General features: G+C 40.7%; 3 protein-coding genes across 6 annotated transcripts; 1 reads left to right on the top strand and 2 right to left on the bottom strand.

Moving 5' to 3' along the window:
* Positions 1-197: 197 nt before the first annotated feature.
* pla2g7 (phospholipase A2, group VII (platelet-activating factor acetylhydrolase, plasma)) lies at positions 198-7,482 on the bottom strand. 4 transcript variants are annotated; one of them, XM_080047432.1, is made up of 11 exons: positions 7,390-7,482; positions 6,445-6,572; positions 5,814-5,964; positions 5,305-5,398; positions 5,117-5,185; positions 3,843-4,014; positions 3,387-3,500; positions 2,932-3,023; positions 2,597-2,767; positions 2,356-2,504; positions 198-1,680 (listed from the first exon to the last, which is right to left on the bottom strand). In XM_080047432.1, the coding sequence occupies exons 2-11, from the start codon at positions 6,538-6,540 to the stop codon at positions 1,580-1,582; spliced, it is 1,209 nt and encodes a 402-aa protein (XP_079903558.1). In that variant the 5' UTR covers positions 6,541-6,572; positions 7,390-7,482; the 3' UTR covers positions 198-1,579. The 4 variants fall into 4 exon arrangements, with proteins under 4 accessions (XP_079903558.1, XP_079903555.1, XP_079903556.1 ...); XM_080047429.1 differs by having other exon boundaries at positions 7,165-7,461; XM_080047430.1 differs by having other exon boundaries at positions 7,259-7,461.
* A 530-nt stretch (positions 7,483-8,012) lies between these two features.
* On the top strand, positions 8,013-17,114 carry ints9 (integrator complex subunit 9). Its single transcript, XM_080047744.1, has 17 exons — positions 8,013-8,107; positions 8,502-8,629; positions 8,715-8,775; positions 8,920-8,982; positions 9,321-9,460; positions 9,731-9,817; positions 10,106-10,226; positions 10,481-10,615; positions 10,729-10,840; positions 11,020-11,200; positions 11,312-11,372; positions 11,853-12,024; positions 14,793-14,917; positions 15,523-15,690; positions 15,971-16,069; positions 16,185-16,322; positions 16,581-17,114. The coding sequence occupies exons 1-17, from the start codon at positions 8,099-8,101 to the stop codon at positions 16,755-16,757; spliced, it is 1,977 nt and encodes a 658-aa protein (XP_079903870.1). The 5' UTR covers positions 8,013-8,098; the 3' UTR covers positions 16,758-17,114.
* A 2,081-nt stretch (positions 17,115-19,195) lies between these two features.
* Positions 19,196-22,748, bottom strand: glrx5 (glutaredoxin 5 homolog). The gene is made up of 2 exons (XM_080048452.1): positions 22,364-22,748; positions 19,196-21,238 (listed from the first exon to the last, which is right to left on the bottom strand). The coding sequence occupies exons 1-2, from the start codon at positions 22,659-22,661 to the stop codon at positions 21,066-21,068; spliced, it is 471 nt and encodes a 156-aa protein (XP_079904578.1). The 5' UTR covers positions 22,662-22,748; the 3' UTR covers positions 19,196-21,065.
* Positions 22,749-22,794: the final 46 nt, after the last annotated feature.

Here is a 22,794-nt window from a genome sequence, read left to right as displayed (position 1 = left end):
TTCCCTTCCCCATTGTCTGGAGTAGCTTAACCCATTTTGATGAGAAATAACGTCTCGTGACTAACTAGAACAAGTTTTACTCTACGCAGGTAGTTCTTCAATGTAATATAATTATACATTTTTGTACTATTAAACAATGTTGACAGTATTTACTGCAAGTAAACATTATCAGAATTTGATTGGTCAGTTTGATTCAGTGGAAACTTATTCAACATTGTTAGATTATAAACAGGACAGACATTTTCAATCTCAAAACTGCTCTAGGAATCTGACATTTGAAATGTTAAGAAATACCAAAAGTATTTTTTTTGTTATGAAACTGATAAAAAGTTTAGTGGTTTATAAAAACATATAATTCAAACGCTTTACTTTTAGCCATCTAAACCAAGGACTAGCTGCTTAAATGAGTTTCCACAAAAATTACTTGTATATATATAAACCAGATTTATTGAGTTGATGTGTATAAATGGAAGATATTTCCAACAGTAAGTAGAAGGCTGTTTCATGACGTGAACCTGGGAAGAACAGGACTGAGTTATTCATATTGTATCATAATGCCACCTTTTAGTGTTTGTAGCCCCATGATGCTGATTTACTGGTGTAGTCCTATAGGCTATGTTCAATAAGGATGAGTACATTTAGTATACTTTCTTGGTTAGCTTAATCCAGTGCTTCTCAAATGGGGGGGGCGCGGGCTACCTTGATTTCCAACTGACCAAAAAAAAAAGGCAAGTGCTAGCAAGCGCGATGTGTGCATGTGTATGGCCATGTCCACATGTGTCTCTAGGCTATTTAAAAAGAAATCAAGCAAGTAGACTTATCGCATCATAGAAGGCCTATTGGCCTATACTAATAAAGAAAACATGTTTACAGGTTCAACATGTTTTGAATGAAATGCAAACCTCAGTTAATCATTTGCTCTTGTTTCTCTGTCCTGAGATTCACACAGACTGAGTAGTCTTCTTTAAATGTTACAAATTGAGCTAATAAATTGAGCTTTGAATTGTTTTGCTGCAAAAGTTATCTCAGCTAATTTGTTATCTAATTTGATAATAAGGTGATTGTATGCAGAATGCTCGTGCCAGAAACTCATACAGGGGGGCGCAAAAAAAATTATGTCCCCTAGGGGGGGCATGACAGAAAATAATTGAGAACCACTGGCTTAATCATCTTAAATAAGTGTTTTTCTAACAGTAACCATTGTTACCATTGGTTGGATACGATTAAAATTGTTATTATAGGCCTCATCACAAATTCACACTGCAGTCATAGTGTAGCTTGTCACTGCTGGAAAATCACATCCAAAGAAACTGCTTGTTTGAGTTATGATGACACCATCAGTGGAAGGAAGAAGTGTTCAGCTGCTCTTCTGAGACATTCAAACCTCATGTGACAAACACTTTTCCCCTGAGTTTGAGAAAAAAACTTCTTTCCTTGGGATGAGTAGAGATCTTTCCTATCCATTATCAGGCTTTGGCTTGACATTTTGGGTCGTTCCACCGACTCCCACACAAGTTGAAATCCTTCAGCTGACTGCTACACAGTCCCATATATCTTCAGTAGGGTATGCTGAGGCAGTTCAGATGGCAGACTGAAGCACAGTAATATTAGTTCCTTGAATGAGGTTTTCATCTTGCCCATCAATTAGAGGGTCCCACTGGTTAAAGTTCTTGTCTAGACCTGCAGAATCCAAAATGGTTTGAGAATCATTGAGAATGGAACATGAACATTTATTCAGTTTTAAAGTTGGAGTCAGTGATTCTGGACAATGCTTGTTTACATAAATTTTTATCAAAATCTGAATTTCTCTTGATGAGCTCTACCTGTCTGTACGCTGAAAAAAAAAATCTGGTCTCAATAAACAACCTTAGCTCAGTAAACTGGCAGAGCCTAGGTAGTGTATTAACACTGGCCCTGCGTTCCAAATCACATACTCTTTCTTTTTACTACACTACATAGTACATACTAAAGTACAGAAGATGTGTAGGTCCAAAGGAGCGAGGAAAAAAATCAGATAAAGATTTTTTTTCATTATGTTGAGAAATGTCAAGAATAAAGACGAAATAATCCAAAATGCGGTTGGAGTTAGTGGGGCATTTATGTATTTTCAGCATACTACAATTAATGTGCATGTATTGGGACATCCTAAATCTTTTTCTGGCATACTAAATAGTATGGAGATTGGAACGCAGGGTGGATTTTTTTTCAGCAGACACACAGTATGGACAAGTAGCTGACCATGAGGAGATATTAAATGGTTTTGACAGAATGGCAGTCCCCAGAATTGCTGACTTAAATGGCTCGTGATAAACCTGTGAGATACTAGAAATGACTGGCAGGGAATGTGATCGTTACCAAGTGATCGTTGCAGAAAGGCTAGTGTTGCTTGGTTGCAGAGGTCTATGGCTAGCTCGGGGTCGATCTCTCCCTTCAGCTTCATCATCTTCCCGATCCAGTTTCCCGTCAGGAAGGTGAAGTCTGGGAAACTCTGGTGGACTGTACCTCTGATGAAGGAAAACGTCACCACGAGGTCAGAGGACGGAACGACCACTCTAAGCTTTGTACCCAATCAAGACCAAATTCAAAAGCATTTTACCTAATGGTGATCATCTTCCTGGGTATGACAGCCGAGTCCAGCTTCTTCATGCGGCTGATGTTCCCGGCCCACTGGAACTTCTCTGAGTTGATGAAGAAGATGGGCTGCTTCACTCGGGGAAAGATCTCGTCATCTAAAGGGAACATCCAAGCGTCCAGCACTACGCCACACCTGATGGAGTTTACAGGGTATTGGTAAACATATTTTTTTTCACACGTCATTACAGGATACCCCAGAGCACATCCTTGTTTACATTTTCTAGGAAATTGTTCATAATATAACAAACAGGGAGACATGATGGGAGAAGCCCAGATGTACAGTGTAAAGCCACATACTTGAATTTAACCTCTTTGCACAGAGCTTCGATCACCGTCGCTCCCCCGAACGAATGGCCCACTGCTGCTATTCTACACATATCCATGGAGTTCTGTTAGTGCAGAGACCAGAGAAAATGGATGAGGAGTGATAAGAACAATGAAATGTTTACTCTCAGCTGTAACCTAGGCCAAAGGATTGGTTTAGTGAAATTCTACATTATTTTCTCTGCTGGTTTAGTGAGGTGTATCTTACATACATTGTCAATGGTCATTTACTTCATATGAATGCATATGTGAAAATGAATAAAATCTGATTTTAATATTTGCTCAAAATAGCTTGTAATATGTCTAGTTTCAGTTTGACATACAGTATCTCCTTTAAGTTCTGAATATATCTTGTGATGCTGCTTTTCAATTAAAAATGATTTCTCTAAAAATAGACCAAATAATCTAAAGTTGATGAAAAAGGTTACCTCCAACGTGCTCCAGTCAAACTGTGTTTGCAAAACATTTTGCACTGGTATCCCTGAGTTCATTTCCGAGAGTTTATCCAGAGCCAGAATGCATTCATCGGCTCTCTGTTTCACCTGGGATGGAACATATGGCAAATATGATACAATAAAAATGTGCAGGATTAAAATAACTAAATATTTAGGACAGCATGGATTAGAAGGGGAGGGGTGTGTGGTTATAATATGAGATAACAGTCAGAGGAGAGACTGAAAGAACAAGGATGTGGTTTGACTTGAACAACTGTGCCATGCAGCATATTGGCAAGTGTGTATAAAGTTCAGCGGTTGTGCAATCCAGCTGCTGACGAACAATGTCTCCACCTCCACCTTTTTATACAATGACTTTTGACTTAAAAGTGAGGCTGCCCGTAGGATGACAAACCTGCCAACGTTCGTCACACATAAATACCTATTTACCTGTTTATTGCGGAGGGGGAATTCACTCTCTCCATGCTGAAGACTTCTGTAGTACATCCACTCTCTTACCAAGTTGCTTTGGTCTGAGGCAGATGTCGGAGGCTCTTTCTCAGTTGCTTTCTCCGACTCTGTCTTCTCACGAAAATAATACGTAGCTGAGGCTGACTGGTCTCTGCATCAGAGAGAAACACACACAGCGCACTATAAAGAGTCAATAGCAAATGGCCAAAATTCAGATTTTTATTTTGTTTTATAGACAAATGGACTGGCTTTTTAAATTAGTATTTGTATGTGTTTGGAAGCTTCCTCCTAGTCCAAATATAAACTTAAAAGATACATAAAACTTCCTTTATGTTACTAAAAATATTTGGGTGTAGCATAAGGCAAGGAAAGTTTATTCATACAGCACAATTCAGACAAGGCCATTCAAAGTGCTTTACAGGGGCATAAAATACATCAAGATTATACATCAGAAATGGCATTCAAGAGATAGTAAACACAAAAATTAATCACAATTAGACATTAAGACAGTGATGTAGAATGGCTGCAGTGAAAATTATGTGACTGACAATAGTTATTTTCTAAATAGCCTATTTAACTTAAACTTAACTTAGGATAAAAGTACTTCCTGATTCAAGTGAGTTATCTGTTATCCACACAAACATGGTGTGTGGTTTAGATGCACATGAGACTAACCTGACAGTGTGACAGAAGCAGCTCGAGCTGAGCGGCTGAACTGACCATTGACCACCAACGCAGGCATGTGAAACAAAGTCCAGTCCCATGTCACAACTGTGAGCTACGTCACAACACAGACACATGCCTGTTCTGTGGCTTTATCCTTCAACGGGCTGTTAATATTCAGTGGAATAGTCACTTCAAACCACACACTAACCCTGGCCATTATGTTCATCTCCGTCCGACCCCCTTGTCTCTATACTGAAAAGAAATGTGATGACCTGGTTCGTACCATTGTCTGCATGGCCTTTCCACTCCTACTCCACAGATAAACAAACAGCCACATGCAAAGGAGACTGCCCTCTGTTATTGTCTGCTTGGCTAATGTTAAACTAGAATTTCCTCCAAATACCACGTGGCTCCAGCTTCAAATTGTCAGTATACAAACAGTTAGAAAATAAATATGCTATACGCGACACAACACTGGGTCTTTTTGAATAAGAGCTGTCCTACCAGTCTGTGTGTAAATTAAGAAGCTCCCTTTGTTATAATAAATGAATATTGTGTATGTTTAATAAGAAATCTTGTACAGATACCTGTGTTCCACGGACGCCACAATGAAGCCATGAGAGGCCAACTCTGCACATACAGCTGAATACAAAGTCCTAGGAAACACCAAAGAAAGGTCAATTCTAGTGTTCACAGTAGCTGATGAATGAGCAAAACGTCCTCTTCATAATGAGTGAATACTGTAGCAGTGTTGAAACAAATTGCTTGTGTATACCTAAAGGCTCCAAGGCCATGGGAAAATATAACGACTGGACATTTTCCATTTGATTTAAATGGAGCATCCAAGGAGGCTGGGATCTTAAAGGACCCTGGAATGAACAAAAGATAAAAACAGAAGCTTGTTCAGACACACACAAAAAAAAATGTGTTGTGGTACATGTTATGCTCTTCTGGTTCCCAGCTAATTCTGCAGTGTGATCATACACTTGCAGAATTGAAAATGACCAGTTAGGTCATTTATAATTATTGTGGACATCGTTTCTGCTTTCATTGTTGTCAAGACTGTTTTGTGTTGCTTGGTGAGGCAGTTAAAGAGTAGACTGATTTAAACAAATGTTCTCTGTCCACACAAAATAGGCAAACATAAAAATGCTATTATTGAGCTGATTCAGTGACCAACATTCAAAAACCCAACCCTAAACAAAACAGTTTAAAAAAAAACTAAAGAAAAAACACTAGTACGGTTCTGAAATGACTATGTATAACTAACTGAAGTTAAATTACCAAAGAGGTGGTTGAAAATCCTTTCACTCAAAGTCCTGTTGATTTTCATGAAGTCTGCCAAACCATTAAAGTACTCCCGGCATGGGACCCAATCTGGTTTTTCATCTTTTTCCGTCTTTTGGCAAGGATAGTAAAGCCGGAAGAAGCTGCCCTATAAACGAGGACACCAAACAGTTCAGTACACAAACAAAAAGCCATGAGCTTAAGTGTCATAAAATGTGATTACATTTTTCTAATGCAGAACTTTGAAACTCTTGGCCTTGTTGAACTCAGAGGGATAAGTAATGGGAGTTGGTTATATCAACGCCTTAGTGCTGCAGACTTCCTGTTGCTATTCTTCCCAAATACTAAACAAATATTTAACTACTTTGTGACACAACACTGCTCAGTCTATAAGATTGTCCAGCTAAGTAATTATATCACATTAGGTCATTTAAACATTATTTGTTGTTGTCTTGTTTGTCATTTTATTGAATGTATTTCCAGAGGAAGTAAAGCATCAATTACACCTCCTTTTCCATATAAAGTATAGACAAAACTTCATTGCCTATCTAAATGAAAACAAATTAATTTACACACACAGACCAACTCAGTATAAACTCTGTGATTCAATAAGTGGATCTGCTGTTACCTTCTCAGTGTGGTCCATCATGAAGTCGGTGCAGCCCACAGCATTGGGGCCCTTGGCTGGAGGGATCCCAAGGTGATTACTGCAGGAGGTCCCCATGGCGAAGAAACCGAGCCCGTACCTCTTCTGGTCTGTCAAATGCAGAGACGCGTATACAATTACATTATGGTCAACCATAACAGGAGGCAATGACTGACTATGGCCTTAAAAGGGGTGACACAGTCATCAACAAGATGGCATGACTAGACAAAAAAAATCACTCAAGACAATCAGCTGATTTGAACTGTTTAGTGTTGTTTTCTTCTTCAAATGACAGCTGAATATAATATGAATGCAGCTCCGATTGTAAAAATGTTATTGAATAGTAATTACTATGCTCAATGCTACTTTTTCCTTTACAACATTGGTGATATTCTACCATTGTTAATGTATGGGAAATAACATCTTGCTGAAAAAAAACATATTTTGCCTGTTATCTTCAGCTTTTGGTCTGAAAGCTTCGATTGTCAGCTCGTTGTTTGAAAGAACAGCACAACATCTCAGCTGTAATAACTTACATTACGTAACTAACTTTCACAGGCTTAAATGAGCGCTTGCCGGTGCTCACTATATGATTTAACAACGATACCTAACCACACAGCTGTTTTCACTTAGCACCAGCTGTAAAGGAAAAGTGTGTGTTTACATTGTCAATTTAAAAATACATGGCGTTTCCAACCCTACCTGTCCTTGCCCTCTCGTAAATCCTCTTGACTAATAACTGTACAAACCCTCCATGAGAAAACATCGAACTCAGTAGTTTCAAAAGTGAGCTTACCACCGTATGTTGTTGTTAGCCTTAAGGCACAAAAACACTAATATAACTACTAAACAAAACTTAAAAATGCCTACCGGGGCAACAAAAGTAGTCGGGTGCCAAATGTAACTACATTAGTTTCGCAACGTTACCATGTAATTTTCCGAGGTAAGAGTAACACTATGAGTAACTTGGGAGTGGTTTGACAGGTCATTAGCATTGGCGTTAGCTAGCCACCGTTAGCGTGGGAGGGGCTAAACCAGAGTAGTGAATGGAAGGAGTTGCTTCAAGGTCCATGGTTGCCCCGCCCCCGCCTCTGCCTGGCATAAAATGTTTTACAACTTCGACCCTAATCTAAACCTAACATGGTCATATAACCTTTACCAAATTGGTCAAAGGTTCGCTGACGAGACAGATTGTCATCATAACTTCAGGTCTGGCCTTAATCCTGATTCCTGCGAAATGTGTACTCTTCACTGTCTGAACTGCTCTATATATGGCTCTGGTTAGAATCTGATTGACAGCTCTGCAGTCTGTTGGTCTGGCTGGCACGTGCATTTGTTGACATTTATCAAATCTTTGATTCATATATTTTACTCATATTTTGTGAGGCACCGGACTAATTTCATGGCATTCAAAAACAAACACACGTGCTGTTTTGGTCAGTGTGTGGCACCTTTTTCCTGCCAGTTGTATCTGTTAAATATGACTTAACAAACACTCCGCCTCTGTAGAGGGCAGTAGAGTGCAAAAACACCACAGAAACAAAGCGAGTAAACTGCTATGGTACACTGGAGAAGTATGAAGTGCTACCCAGCCAACTAGCTTTCTCACTAATTATATATCATTGCCAGCGTTAAAATGAAATTGGTAAGTAAACAGGCTGTACGCAAAATGAAAGTAGCCTAATGAACCCCAGCTGACTATAATAATGCGATAATTAATCGTTCAGGGAGTCTTTAGTATAGCTGCACTGTTAGCTTAGCAGCTAGTAGCCCCGAATGGTAATTTCTCTTCTACTGGGGCTAAAGCTAACAAGGCTGCTAGAAGCTAGGCTGTTTGGTTAATTTGATGTTGATAAATGGACCAGTTTGTTCACACAACGTGAGAGTAGGAGCGTTTTGAATAACAGGTAGCAGACAACGATATCGTCACTGGACTAAATATTAGGTCCTGTCTTGTATCCTTTCAAGACTCTGCTGTTGTGTTGTTGGCAAGTTCATAAACGTATGTTTCTAATGACATTCCCTTTCCCATGTGTCAGTATTGTCTGTCCGGTCATCCTACATTGCCTTGCAATGTCCTCAAGTTCAAATCCACCACTATCATGTTGGACTGTGGGCTGGATACTACATCTGTCCTCAACTTCCTGCCCCTCCCTCTCGTGCACAGGTGAGACCCTGGCATGTTACTGCATTAATTAACTTTAGACTTTGTTGTTCTGCATCTTGATGAATTGATCTTGTTTTCTTTTCAGCCCAAGACTCTCCAAGCTCCCTGGATGGGTCTCTAAGGATGGAAATATAAACTTGGAGAAGGTGTGAGAAGCTGTTTTTGTTGTGTTTATCGACTAAGCTTTTAATTGGTATTTGAAGCTTTAAGTGCCTTAGATTGCTGCTTTGTGAATCACACTAAATTTGTTTCTGCTGTAATGTCAGTAAACAATTTCTCAATGTTTCCAGGAGCTGAAGGAGTGTGCAGGAAGAGTTTTTGTGGACTCCCAGCCAGAGTTCTGTCTCCCTGAGGTAATAATAAACCCTGCCACCAGACATACAGCATATTCAGCTTAAGTGCATTTCTTTTGTCTTGTTTAAGACATCAGTCAAATGCTTAAAGTGAATGATTTTTGCTGCAGGAAACACAATACCTTGCCTTTAGGACAGGGAGCCAAGTGCAACCTGACAAGGAGATACTTTTTTGTTTTGTTTTTATCATTCAATATCATGTTGACTGCATGCTTTTTATTACTGTGCAAATATTAACATAATAATCTATTTTATGTTAATTATAACAAGGGCTCTACACAAATAATAATTATACATCTTTCTAAATAAACTACATTTCCCACGTATGCTGCCCGCAGAAAGAACTCCTTGATCTATCCACCATTGATGTCATCCTGATCTCCAACTACCACTGCATGATGGCTCTGCCCTACATCACCGAACACACAGGCTTCACTGGGACAGTGTACGCCACAGAACCCACCCTGACAATTGGCAGGTGAGGAGATCCAAGGGATGAAAAAAAAACGTCATGATTTTTTTTTTATATTGATTTAATGGAGAATATGCATGTGGTTTTAACACTGCTTTTCTCATGGGTTTGCAACCAAATATGTCAAAGAGATCTAAAACAACAATTGATTATTGTGTTTTTGAGTCATCTCAGGAAAATGAACTGTGGCTGATGTTGTATTGTGAGCCAGCAGACATTGGATGTGGTTTAAGATGATAGAAAAGAGACGCTTATTCTTGCTGTTATTTTCCTCAGACTGTTCATGGAGGAAGTGGTGAACTTCATGGAGAGAGTTCCCAAAGCCCAGTCTGCCACGTGCTGGAAAAATAAGGAAATACAAAGGTAGGATAACTTAATAAAATCTTAGAACGAACATAAAAAGAGAGCATATGTGTGATTAGTTGAATTAATTAAAAAATATAAAATGTAATATATGAAAAACAATTTCATTTTAGCTTTCGTTCATCATGCAATTTCATTTTACTTTCACAAATTTGAGTACTTGAAAAGCACCATATAAGTATCTATTATAATAAATTGTATTTATTAATTTTTAAACAGATTAGTCTTTTATTGTTATTTGACATAATACAATATGCTATGAATAAATAAATTCTTACATCATATTAGGTTGCTCCCTGGGCCGCTGAAGGATGCTGTGGATGTGTGGACGTGGAAGCGATGCTACAGCATGCAGGAGGTCAACTCTGCCCTCAGTAAAGTGCAGCTTGTGGGTTACTCACAGAAAGTGGTGAGAAGATCTACACACAGACATACACTAATGCTGACGCTGAGACAAGTGGCAGGCTTCTATTCATACAGCCCATCTGGTCAGACAATACGATGCGAGTGCAGGATTAGTAATGCTTAATACACTTCCTGGATATATTAGATCAGCCCAAACTGTTGCTACCAGTAAATATATATTTAAGCTGCATCTGTCCTCTTTATGTTTTCTCCCCTTTTTCATGTGGTCTTTTTTTAACAACTTCTCTCCTCCTCCAGGAGTTGTTTGGAGCTGTGCAGGTGTCCCCCTTAAGCTCCGGTTACTCGTTGGGTAGCTCCAACTGGATCATCCAGTCTCATCACGAGAAAGTGGCCTATGTGTCGGGTTCATCGCTGCTCACCACACATCCACAGGTATAGTAGGTGAAGTTACATATCGGGACCCCGGAATATACCGACAGGGATCAAGAGAGTGACATTAACGTTTCACTGCGTCTCTCTCTCTCTCTCTCTCTCTCTCCTCTCAGCCAATGGACCAAAGCGCCCTAAAGAACAGCGATGTTCTGATACTGACGGGGCTCACCCAGATGCCCACCGCCAACCCAGACGGCATGCTGGGAGAATTCTGCAGCAACCTTGGTAGGGCGGTGCAAATGCACAAGTTCATGTTAAATGGCTAATTTTGAGATATCTAAACAAAGCATATATATGTCAATGTTTATTTTTGAATGTGTCATGCTTTCTTTAAGTGATCAAGGAATCTTATTGTGTCTGGAGTATTGTAATGTATGTGTTTTTTTTCTCATCTGTGCCTGTAGCCATGACAATTCGAGCAGGAGGCAATGTGCTGGTGCCGTGCTATTCGTCCGGGGTGATATACGACCTGCTGGAGTGTCTGTACCAGTTCATCGAGAGCGCAAACCTGGGGACCACGCCCTTCTACTTCATCTCACCCGTCGCCAACCAGTCCCTGGAGTTTTCTCAGATCTTTGCTGAGTGGTGAGATGCTCTTCTGCCAAATTCCATTCATTTTAGGAATCAGTTATTGCACATTGCACACCTGTGAGATATTCTAATTAGATTTGTTTGTGTTTTTATTTTCAACCATAGGCTTTGCCACAACAAGCAATCAAAGGTGTATCTTCCAGAGCCTCCCTTCCCTCACGCAGAGGTGAGTCCAGCTGCTGTCATCTACTAGTGAAGACCAATGGTGCATTTCAGAGATCGTGAAGAGTTGAAAATCAGGTTTTCTGTTTGCGAAAGAGCACTGAAATGACACTGCACGCAAGCCAGTTAATTACTTGGAGAGGGTTTCTCAAACCCTATGTAGTCATCTGACATCAGTACGACATAGCAATGTTTACTCTAAAAGCTACAGACAAAGAAACATTTTTAGTATTTATCTAAATATACTGGAGGTCAGTGTCCAGTAAACAGGTATGTAAACAAAGGGGGCCCACCGTAGCCAGCAAAATGCCAATTGACATAGCCTAGCCTAGACACTGGATATTTTTCAGCACACGCACAGTACAGACAGGTAGCGGATCGTAAGGAGGTATTTGCCGATTTTGACAAAAAGCATTCTCGCTGAAGAGTCGCTGAAGTCATAAATAGGTTGTGATTTTCTCAAACAAGTCCTGTGTTGTTTCAGTTGATCCAAACCAACAAGCTGAAGCACTACCCCAGCATTCACGGGGACTTCAGCAGCGAGTTCCGTCAGCCGTGTGTGGTGTTCACCGGTCACCCCTCTCTGCGCTTCGGGGACGTGGTTCACTTCATGGAGCTGTGGGGCAAATCCAGCCTCAACACCATCATCTTTACCGGTAACCACAGCTGCATTACAAGCACACACGCTTTTCCTAGTTGTCATACACAACAAGACAAGGATGAAAATATGTTCAGGGTTCGTACAGATGCTTGAAAGTCTGGAAAATGCTTGATTTTCAATCGAGTGTTTTCAAGGTTTGAAATGTGCTTGAAATCTGAACACTGTGCTGGAAAATGCTGGATTTTCTCTTTATTGACCAGTGTCGTAATTCAACTCATATTTTCATTTTTTTTATTCTGTAAAAAAAAAAAAAAACTGTCGCAATGTTTTCTTAGCCGCCGTCTTGTATGCACGAGTGCAGTTGCTCCCCGTGTTTTCTTTCCTGGGACACGCGCCACACCTGGCGATCGCTCCAGGAATTATCCAGAACCACGAGTCGCTGCTCATGGACCTATTGCTCCCGATACTTCCATATCAAATATCCGTTTCCATTTGGTTATGACGAGGCCCTAATAACCGGCAGGCATAGGCGACTGTACTGTCTGCAAAAAGTAGCCTACCTCCAGCTGTTCACAATGGGGGAATCGGCACTTAGAAGTCATGCCAAAGGTAAATCAGTAAAACTTATCAGACAATGTCACTCTGGATGACTGTTCATTCATGTTCTCCTTTGTAAGTTACACCAAATCCCGAGTTTGTATGTGTTAATGACTTGTTGATACAAATAAATAGCATGCTAAATAGATGCTCAACACCGTTAGCAATTAGCTGACCTGCTAGTTCTCAATAATGTATTTCCGCCATAGCGATAAGGCTGTTAAATGCCAGAGACACCTCGCAACTTTTTTTTAAAACCGCGCTCACCAGAGCCAAGTAGCAATGGCTGTACTCTCCTCCTCACCGCGGCGTTGACAGCACTCACTCGGGCAGCCCCCCGCCACCTGCAGCAGACAGACAGCACCGTGTCCGCTCTGTACAGCTGCCAGGTGACGTTTGTAAACTAGTAAATTGTTTCATAGGTCCACTTTCAATAGGCCACTGCATTCCTATAAAAAAGACAACCTTATAATTATATATGGCAACAAAAAAGTTTGTAAAGTGAGTGTGTAAATATGTTAATCGTCCTAGTTAATTTGTAATATTATGCAAATTAGTTGATAAATTCATCTAGTTTCTAGTTACTTTTGGGCCAATAACGATTTTCCTTACAAGAAGCAGGGATAGAGGAAAAATCCGATGTAAAAGGGGTTGTGGTGAAAATTGGTAAAAGAAATGCCTTTTCCTAAAGGAATGTCTGAAGGATTTCACATGGTGATACAAAATCAAAAACACAATGAACTGTATCATCTGTTGTCAGTGTGTTTTAAAACATGCTGGCAATACAATATCAGTTGACCTAATATAGTTCAAATTGGGAAACATTTGAATAGCTACGTTGCAGGTCTGTTTAAGGTGTGCCACTAAATTTTCTGCTCACGCCCCTAAAAATTAGGGGCGTGAGCAGAGGCGAGAGTTAGAGGCGCCAGTGCTCCTAGTAAAAATGGTTAGTCTGGAGCCCTGCTCCAAATTCATGTTGTTAGCTAGATAACGTAAGCTCGGGGGTTACTTCATTGTAACGTGATGTTACCCTCAGCGGGGTTAGCTCGATGCAGCTCCCATAACAAGTTGTATAACCTAATCCATTAGTCACACTGTAGTGATAAGTTACAGAACCAAGATCCAACATTTTAATTTTGTGAAGTTGTCGAAGTCGAGAACGGTCTTTGCTGTCAGTCGTTGCGGTGGCTGCCAAAAAGAGATATCAGTCCACAGTCTCAGCATGTTAACGCTATGTAGCCATTTGTACTGATGCTTTATTGGACCAGAGCCCACTTAGTCCCATTTACGTTCTGAAATCATGGACATATATTGGCTTAAATACCTTTTGTTATTTGACTGAAAGCCCGTTTTGGGAGGATCATTTTTTGGCAACACACCAACATACAACAAACTGTAATCTGGCAACCTAGCAATATTGAAAATGTCTGGTCATACACAAGCTCAAGAATGTATTTAAATATATAATATCTAGGCATACTTTTATACATATTTTTATAATTCAGCCGGGGGGAAAAAGGAGTGCAAAGGCTGTATTTGCCCTTTGTTATTCTTACATGTTTCGTGTGTGTGTGTGTGTGTGTGTGTGTGTGTGTGTGTGTGTGTGTGTGTGTGTGTGTGTGTGTGTGTGTGTGTGTGTGTGTGTGTGTGTGTGTGTGTGTGTGTGTGTGTGTGTGTGTGTGTGTGTGTGTGTGTGTGTGTGTGTGTGTGTGTGTGTGTGTGTGTGTGTGTGTGTGTGTGTGTGTGTGTGTGTGTGTGTGTGAAATAAGTTATTAATTAGTAACCATTTCCTACATCAAGACCTATTGATTACCATTATGGCATTTTCGACCGAATCACAGCAGCACTGATATAGAGTGACAATATGGTCCATCTCATGTGATATTGCTCAAGTATAGTCATGTTGTTATTAACCTGATAGATGGTCATTTTTGGCATATGAACTAAACTGATAAAGGTCTCCTTAGGGCCATACTGCAATTTGGTGATTGTCCATACACATTATATTATGAACACTCCCATTTTACAGATAAGGCAATGTATGAAATCATAAGCATTTATTTATATACTTTATATATTTAAAGCTTCGGCTTCCTTGAAAAAGTTGACATTTTATCTTGAAAGTGCTGGAAAAGTGCTTGAATTTTACTCTTAAAAAGCTGTACGAACCCTGTATGTTATTATCCCCAGCAGCCTGTGTGACCTATCTCTCTCTATCACCCACAGAGCCAGACTTTTCTTACCTGGATGCTTTGGCTCCGTACCAGCCGCTGGCCATGAAGTGTGTTTACTGTCCCATTGACACGCGGCTCAACTTCCATCAGGTATCGAAGCTGCTCAAGGAAGTCCAGGTACGGTCAGCGCTTGTTTGTCATGTTACCTACCCATTCATAATAATAGTTGATGTAATCTTCGTACATTTTCCCTGCCAATTACAGAGTGCTGTGAGAGAAACGAGCATAAGTTATAAGCAAATGATCAAAATTAACAATATTATTGTATAGTTGGCAATGTTTACAAGCAACACTGGTAAGAGGAGAATTGTGCAACAAACAAGTAATCGCAGTCAGCAGCAGCAGTCCTGTGGGTGAAACAAGATTGGAGAATAAACATTCAGGGTAGAGGAGGTTTATGATTCTGTTCACCTTATTACTATGTGATATCTTGTTTTAGCTATGAAAGACCCCATTCAATCTGTCAGATAATCCGTTATTCTTAAATGTTCAGCCTGCTATGAGTTTGGCTTTATAGATGGCAAGGTCAGTCCGTCGCATTCTAGAACAGTCTATGTGAATCTTGTATTTAAAAAAATATAGTAGTAGGTATAAATAACTCTACTATTTCCGATTCCAAGACAGAAAGTTCTGTAGTGTGTACCTGGCTTTACTCACGACCTAAAAGGACTGTTGTAACCATCGGTAACTGATCACTGTCTCCTGTCTTTCTGTTGCTGCAGCCCCTCCATGTGGTGTGTCCGGAGCAGTACACCCAGCCCCCACTGACCCAGTCCCACCGCTCTGATCTGATGCTGGAGCTGCAGCCCCCTCCCATGCCCTACAGACGCTGCTCTGTGCTCAACCTGCCCTTCAGACGCCGCTATGAACGCGTGTACATAATGCCCGAGGTGAGTCACAACAGAGCAGCCATTTATTTCTCAATTTGTATGCTTCAAAGGCACTTGGTGGTCTCCGTTGTTTAATACAATATCAAATCAGTGCCTTTGGAAACAGATGGCGAGTTCATACAAGCCATTCGCTCATGTGTTGGTAGAAGACAATAACATATGGTGTACAAAACGCAGCTGGGATTAAAGAGAGAAACGTATTATGGAAAATGTTCCAGCTCCTGTCTGAGAACAGGTGGCCAATTTTCAAGTGTAAATCCCTTGATTCTTGTTTTCCTAGCTGGCAAACTCCCTGGTGCCCTGTGAGGTTAAACCTGGCATCTCCTTGGCAACCGTGTCTGCAGTGCTGCACTCCAAGGACAACAAACACACACTGCAGGTGAGCGTTCCGTCTGTCTTGTGAATTAACATGCAGCACCAACATGAAATATGAACACCATTGTTTTTTGCTTTGGCAAAAAGAAATCAAAGTTTTTCCCCTCCTGTGTTGCCAGTCAGTGCCTAAACCCCCTCCAGCGCCCCCCAGCAAGAAGAGGAAGCGGGTGATAGAGGAGCCTCCAGTATTGCTGGCCCCCAAACCCCTGCTGAGTGGAGCCGTGCCCCTGGAAGCTTTCTTGGCCACATTGCAAAAGGTGCAGACATCCAACATTGCATTAACTTTAGCTGAAGTTTTTATCCAAAGCTATTTCCAATAAATGTATTCAACTATGAGGAACAGCAAGAATAATTTAAGTACATTAGCTTGAAACAAGCCAAACTACAATGTGCTTTATATAAGGGCACTCTAACATTAAATTAACCCAGGCCTTTTGCATTTTTTGATCCACTGCTGAATTACATGCAATACACCCCTGACCACTCCTCTAAAACTTGATTGTGCATTTATCCAGCATGGTATCACAGAGGTGAAGGTGGAGGAGACGGCAGACGGACACATTCTGCACCTCCAGGCCGATGACACGCTGATTCAGCTGGAGGAGGATGGGACACACATCGTCTGTGACAACAACGAGCCGCTGAGAACCACACTGAGAGACCTGGTGCTCCGCTTCCTGCAGAAACTCTGACCCGTGCCCTCCTTTCGCCTACCGTATGAGTAGTGTTGCTGCTGTACTGGACTGTGCAACAGACAGCAACAGAGAGGAAGAGCTCTCAACCACCTCAGTCCTATTTAACTGTGCAACACTTACAGTAGATTTACTGTAAAGTCCGGTTCCATTTTGTAAAATAGTATTTTTTTGTATTAAAAGATTTCTTTTCTAAAACCTAAAGTTTACCTCAATGTAAAGTCTTTCATCAATGCAGCCTCTTTTCAAAGGAAATGTAATGAAAATGAAGAGATCACTGAAACTTTTTTTTCTCCGAGGAAGTAAAAAAAATAAGCAATTCAACGGAAAAATATCAAACGTCTACCTGTGTGTATACAGGTCCTTCTCATATAATTAGCATATTGTCATAAAGTTGATTATTTTCCATAATGTAATGATAATAATTGAACTTTCATATATTTTAGATTCATTGCTCACCAACTGAAATATTTCAGGTCTTTTGTTGTTTTAATACTGATGATTTTGGCATACAGCTCATGAAAACCCCAAATTCCTATCTCAAAAAATTAGCATATCATGAAAAGGTACACTAAACAAGCTCTTAACCTAATCATCTGAATCAACTAATTAACTCTAAACACCTGCAAAAGATTCCTGAGGCTTTTAAAAACTCCCAGCCTGGTTCATTACTCAAAACCGCAATCATGGGTAAGACTGCCGACCTGACTGCTGTCCAGAAGGCCATCATTGACACCCTCAAGCAAGAGGGTAAGACACAGAAATAAATTTCTGAGCGAATAGGCTGTTCCCAGAGTGCTGTATCAAGGCACCTCAGTGGGAAGTCTGTGGGAAGGAAAAAGTGTGTCAGAAAACGTTGCACAACCAGAAGAGGTGACCGGACCCTGAGGAGGATTGTGGAGAAGGGCTGATTCCAGACCTTGGGGGACCTGCGGAAGCAGTGGACTGAGTCTGGAGTAGAAACATCCAGAGCCACCGTGCACAGGCGTGTGCAGGAAATGGGCTACAGGTGCCGCATTCCCCAGGTCAAGCCACTTTTGAACCAGAAACAGCGGCAGAAGCGCCTGACCTGGGCTACAGAGAAGCAGCACTGGACTGTTGCTCAGCGGTCCAAAGTACTTTTTTCGGATGAAAGCAAATTTTGCATGTCATTCGGAGTCTGGAGGAGGACTGGGGAGAAGGAAATGCCAAAATGCCTGAAGTCCAGTGTCAAGTACCCACAGTCAGTGATGGTCTGCGGTGCCATGTCAGCTGCTGGTGTTGGTCCACTGTGTTTTATCAAAGGCAGGGTCAATGCAGCTAGCTATCAGGAGATTTTGGAGCATGTCATGCTTCCATCTGCTGAAAAGCTTTATGGAGATGAAGATTTAATTTTTCAACAAGACCTGGCACCTGCTCACAGTGCCAAAACCACTGGTAAATGGTTTACTGACCATGGTATTACTGTGCTCAATTGGCCTGCCAACTCTCCTGACCTGAACCCCATAGAGAATCTGTGGGATATTGTGAAGAGGAAGTTGAGAGACACCAGACCCAACACTGTGGATGAGCTTAAGGCCGCTATCGAAGCATCCTGGGCCTCCATAACACCTCAGCAGTGCCACAGGCTGATTGCCTCCATGCCACGCCGCATTGAAGCAGTCATTTCTGCGAAAGGATTCCCAACCAAGTATTGAGTGCATAACTGAACATAATTATCTGAAGGTTGACTTTTTTGTATTAAAAACACTTTTCTTTTATTGGTCGGATGAAATATGCTAATTTTTTGAGATAGGAATTTGGGGTTTTCATGAGCTGTATGCCAAAATCATCAGTATTAAAACAACAAAAGACCTGAAATATTTCAGTTGGTGTGCATTGAATCTAAAATATATGAAAGTTCAATTATTATCATTACATTATGGAAAATAATCAACTTTATCACAATATGCTAATTATATGAGAAGGACCTGTATATACATTCTCTTGTCACACAATTCAACTTTTAAAAAAGTGTGTAAAACTGCACTCACATTTTCTAAGGTAGTTATCAAGAGGAAACAGCGCTGTACTTGGATTTGAGACAGCCATAACATTATGACAGATATTACATGAAGAAATAAATTCACAGGAAGAAAAGCACAGGGATAATGATGATAAAGTAAAATGCCTTTTTGCTGTTTCAGGGTCCAGATATCTTCCACTAACAAGGACACTTTCTACTGAAGCTGTTTTAAGACATGAGGTGTACTCGAGTGGCCTGAAAGGCGCCCATAAATAAAATGCATTATGAATTATGATATGAAGCTAGAGTTGCATTTCTTATAAGATAAAGTGAATATCTTTGGGTCTTGGACTGTTGAGTCAAATTAAGATTTTTGCAAATGGCATCCTGGGATCTGTTCCCTTGCATGTTGAAGGTCATACAAGAAAAAAACTCAGGTGAGGTTATTTGTGTCACAAAATATTTAATTGGAGTAGGGTTTACATGCAGCTAAGATACATTTAATAATATGATTACAATGTACAATATCTTACAGTGTAATACATGACCATTACTTTGATAATACCACTGTGTGCAGCAGGAGGAACACCTAGGATTGATACATGTCAGGGGTTCTTAGGCTCAGTGAGACAACTCAAAACAAAAATAATGATCTCCCGTCAGTGACAGATTAACAAAACAGACTTGGACAGACCTAACAAACATCAAACATAACTGCCTGTTTGTCCAAATGTGCAGTGAATCAGTCGTCTGCAGGATAAAGGTATCAAGGTACTGTTTGTTGCGTTTCAGCGGGTGTAGTAGTAACTTTAAAACAAGAGAAGACACATTTTGAGTGAGGTTTGTGGCAAGCGGAACAAACGGGACATTGGTGTGATTCCAACACTACAATTTTTTTTTATTTTTATAAATGAGATAATTGCCTAGAAATTCAACTAAAACATATTGGTATAGTTATGAATCAAATATCAGCTTTATTAATGCCTCACGTGAAAACATGAATCTTTGTTCTTCCTTCTAGCATACTTTAGTTACAGGATGGTTTCTGGTATGGTGACATGATTTATTGGTAGCTTTATAAAAGATCTTGACCAAGTCTTGGTTTGCCTGAGGCTCATTTGGTCTTAGAAACAGACTGTGGTTTTGCGGGGGAGCAGAGTTGACAGCAGAGGAAACAGGGCTTTCAAAGGGCAGGATGATAGAGAGTTGCCAGTATTCTTGAATAAACACATTAAAACACATGGAGGGAGCCTCCCTCTGGCAGTAGAAATCTGACCTCGATGTGAAATGATTTCTCTAACAGTGATGTTCTCGTTGGACGTTTGTTTTTATTCTTTATCACAGAATTATTATTTTTAAACCAGAATTTCTTTTAGGATGGTATTTGGTGAATTGATATATGAAATGTCGATATATATATCAAAACATAGCTAGAAAGCAAAGATTAAAGTTCTTTCCCCATGTGATAAGCTATAAAATACTAAAGCCGCTATAGTCAATATAAAAACAATGGATCAAAAGACTATGTAACCCACAGAGAAATACCACTGGACTCTGCAGTTCCCAACAGCTCACCAAGCTTTCTTTGAGCAAATTTTTGGGGTTATCTGACCTGAAATTTAACTGTTTGGACGACTCGTTTTTGACTGCGGGAGACATCCATCGTACGCAAAAAAAAGCTCTTATAAAATCTGGTGTACAAAGTAGGCAACTAGCAGGTGAAAATAATGGGAGCATTTAATAGCTCAGGAGCCGATTAAGACGAACACTGAGCTGGAAGGATAGTGAACATTGAGCTACATTCGTTAAGTGGCCAGAAACACAACTCCAAATGAATGCTAATGTTGCCTTATCATCTTAAAAAGGTAAATATTTCAGATCTTTCCGCTGCCCCCACATGTCCAAACTTGTTATTGCAGCTTTAAAAGGGACGTTAGCAATGCGGATCATAACAATTATTTGGGATCTCAAAATACCCTGTCCACTTCTTATTCTTCTTAGATTAAGTTGACGGGATGATAATCTGTGGAGCTCTAGAGGCTCTGAATTGATAAAAATCAGTGGGGCAGGAGCTTTTGTGTGGCACTCCAAGCTATTTATATGGATGGATGGAACATAGTAAAGGAAAAAACGATTCAAGATACAGTGCTGCCACTAAAACTGCTCACACTTGTCCCTTTCAGAACTGGTACTCTGCCATATTGGATATAAAGGTGAGTCAATAGAGAGGTGAATTGTTCCCCTATCATCTGAGTAGGGGGAATGGGCCTGATAGAAGTGTCCTATGTTTTCTTGTCAGCTATTTTGAAGTGGATGCTCCTCCTCTACTTGGATTCATTCTCAGCGTTGAGTAGTGCAGATCTGATGCCCAGCTTCTGGAACTCCTCCACCAGGTCTCCGTTCTGATGCATCTGCAGCAGGATGTCGCAGCCTCCCACAAACTCACCGTTGAAGTAGACCTGAGGGATCGTGGGCCAGTTGGAGAAGGCCTTGACTCCTGTGGAAGGCAAGTGAAGTTGGCGTTAGAGTCAGGCATACATAATAACCTATTCTTCATCAGAGGAGAACTAACTGATCGAAAGAAATCAATGTGAGAGTGTTTTTAACAAATAATGTTGGGCTTTTTTTCCCCCAGGAAATAAAAAGCAAACAGGAAGTGATGCCATTTGGTAACAAGCCTCAGTTGTTTGTATAATGTTATAAACAGAACAACTGAGACAGAAACACAAACTTGAGAAAAGTGAATCTACAGAACCAAACTTCACAGCAGCATCAACTCTGTTTAATCATCAAGTGATCTAAAATAGGTACGGATATAGTATCTGAAATAGGTCAGGAAACCTACCAATGACTTGGTCCTGAGACCAAATGTAAAAAAATACAAGAATACTTGACAAAGGGGAGGGGGGAGTTGTGACCAACAAATGTAGTGTGTAGTCACTGTTTATTTGTTTGTTTGTCTTGAATTGATTTGCGTTGGTATCCAACTACTACAAACAGGTAAAACAACAAAAGTAAGCTTATTAGTCAGTAAGCCTATCTAACTGTCTCACTTTAAATCCAACACCAACTGGACTCTGGGTTAATTACATGTCATGGCCTCATGGGTCAGTTTGTCCTATTCAGAATGACTTGGCATTACACCTCTATTGCAACATAAGCTTCAATTGACAAAATCCCATTTGAAAAGGTCAGTATCGTGTACATTCCAAACGCATTTCCTTGTTCTGCCAGTGTTTAAGACAAAGAAATGCTCCAGTTACGGTTTGACTAGCTGTAAAAGACAGACATCGATGACATTGATGATGTAAAGGTTGACAGTGAGAGGACCACACCCCTTGGTCCTGCTGCAGAGCACTGATAAAAGTCTCCAAAACGACAAAGAGAGGCTCGTTGACAGACGGCTGATATGTCATAGGTTTGAATCGAAAAAAGTAGTGTTAAAAACAAGGACAGCTGGAAGAAGCCATATACACACACCACTTGTTTAACCTATTACAAGTAAGCATAGTCACACTTACACTGTCATTTATGACGATGTTTAGCTTTAACTTGCAAGTGAAATCGACAGGTGACAACTTGTTGCTGTCATGTCGTGAACAGGTTTTCTAGGCTTACTGACCTTCTCTGAGTTCCTGGTCCTCCAGCACATTGTAAGCAGCAAAGTCGTCCACCCCGTGCATCCGGAGGATCTGAACCACGGCATTACTGAAGCCACACATGGGCTGTGCCGGCGTCCCCTTCATAAACACCACCACTTTGTCCTTCTTTACCATCCCACCAAGGTCTTTCTGGAGGTCCGACGCCGCGCACAGAAGCCGGGCCGAGGTGGACAACATGCGTCCGCCGGCTTGTCTGGGCAGAAACACCGCCGCTCCTGTCCGCAGACACCTCCCTGAATATCTAATCAAACTGTTCATGGTCTTTGGTAAGTTATGTCTTTCTGTGAAGAGGGAAAATGACGAAAATCGACTGACCTGCTGCTGTGCGAGCTATAGTAGCACCAGTCAGTCAACACATTTGTGAGGCTCGAGAGGAGGGGCGGGAGCTGAA

This window comes from Ammodytes marinus (assembly GCF_949987685.1).
Source record: "Ammodytes marinus genome assembly, chromosome: 19".
NCBI lineage: Eukaryota > Metazoa > Chordata > Actinopteri > Uranoscopiformes > Ammodytidae > Ammodytes > Ammodytes marinus.
Note: the sequence above shows the minus strand (reverse complement) of the source record. Positions and strands in the feature narration are given on the sequence as shown.

Bases quoted from the DNA above. Each gene is read 5' to 3' on its own strand.
- pla2g7 (XM_080047429.1), bottom strand. From the start codon at position 7,228: ATGTTTTCTCATGGAGGGTTTGTACAGTTATTAGTCAAGAGGATTTAC. The intron at 5,965-6,444 runs GTAACAGCAGAT...CCTCGTTTATAG, and splicing joins TGATGGACCACACTGAGAAG to GGCAGCTTCTTCCGGCTTTA. The intron at 2,505-2,596 runs GTAAAATGCTTT...TTCCTTCATCAG, and splicing joins AGGAAGATGATCACCATTAG to AGGTACAGTCCACCAGAGTT.
- ints9 (XM_080047744.1), top strand. The intron at 8,776-8,919 runs GTGTGAGAAGCT...CAATGTTTCCAG, and splicing joins GAAATATAAACTTGGAGAAG to GAGCTGAAGGAGTGTGCAGG. The intron at 15,691-15,970 runs GTGAGTCACAAC...TTGTTTTCCTAG, and splicing joins GCGTGTACATAATGCCCGAG to CTGGCAAACTCCCTGGTGCC.
- glrx5 (XM_080048452.1), bottom strand. From the start codon at position 22,661: ATGAACAGTTTGATTAGATATTCAGGGAGGTGTCTGCGGACAGGAGCG. The intron at 21,239-22,363 runs GTCAGTAAGCCT...TGCCTTCCACAG, and splicing joins GGACCAGGAACTCAGAGAAG to GAGTCAAGGCCTTCTCCAAC.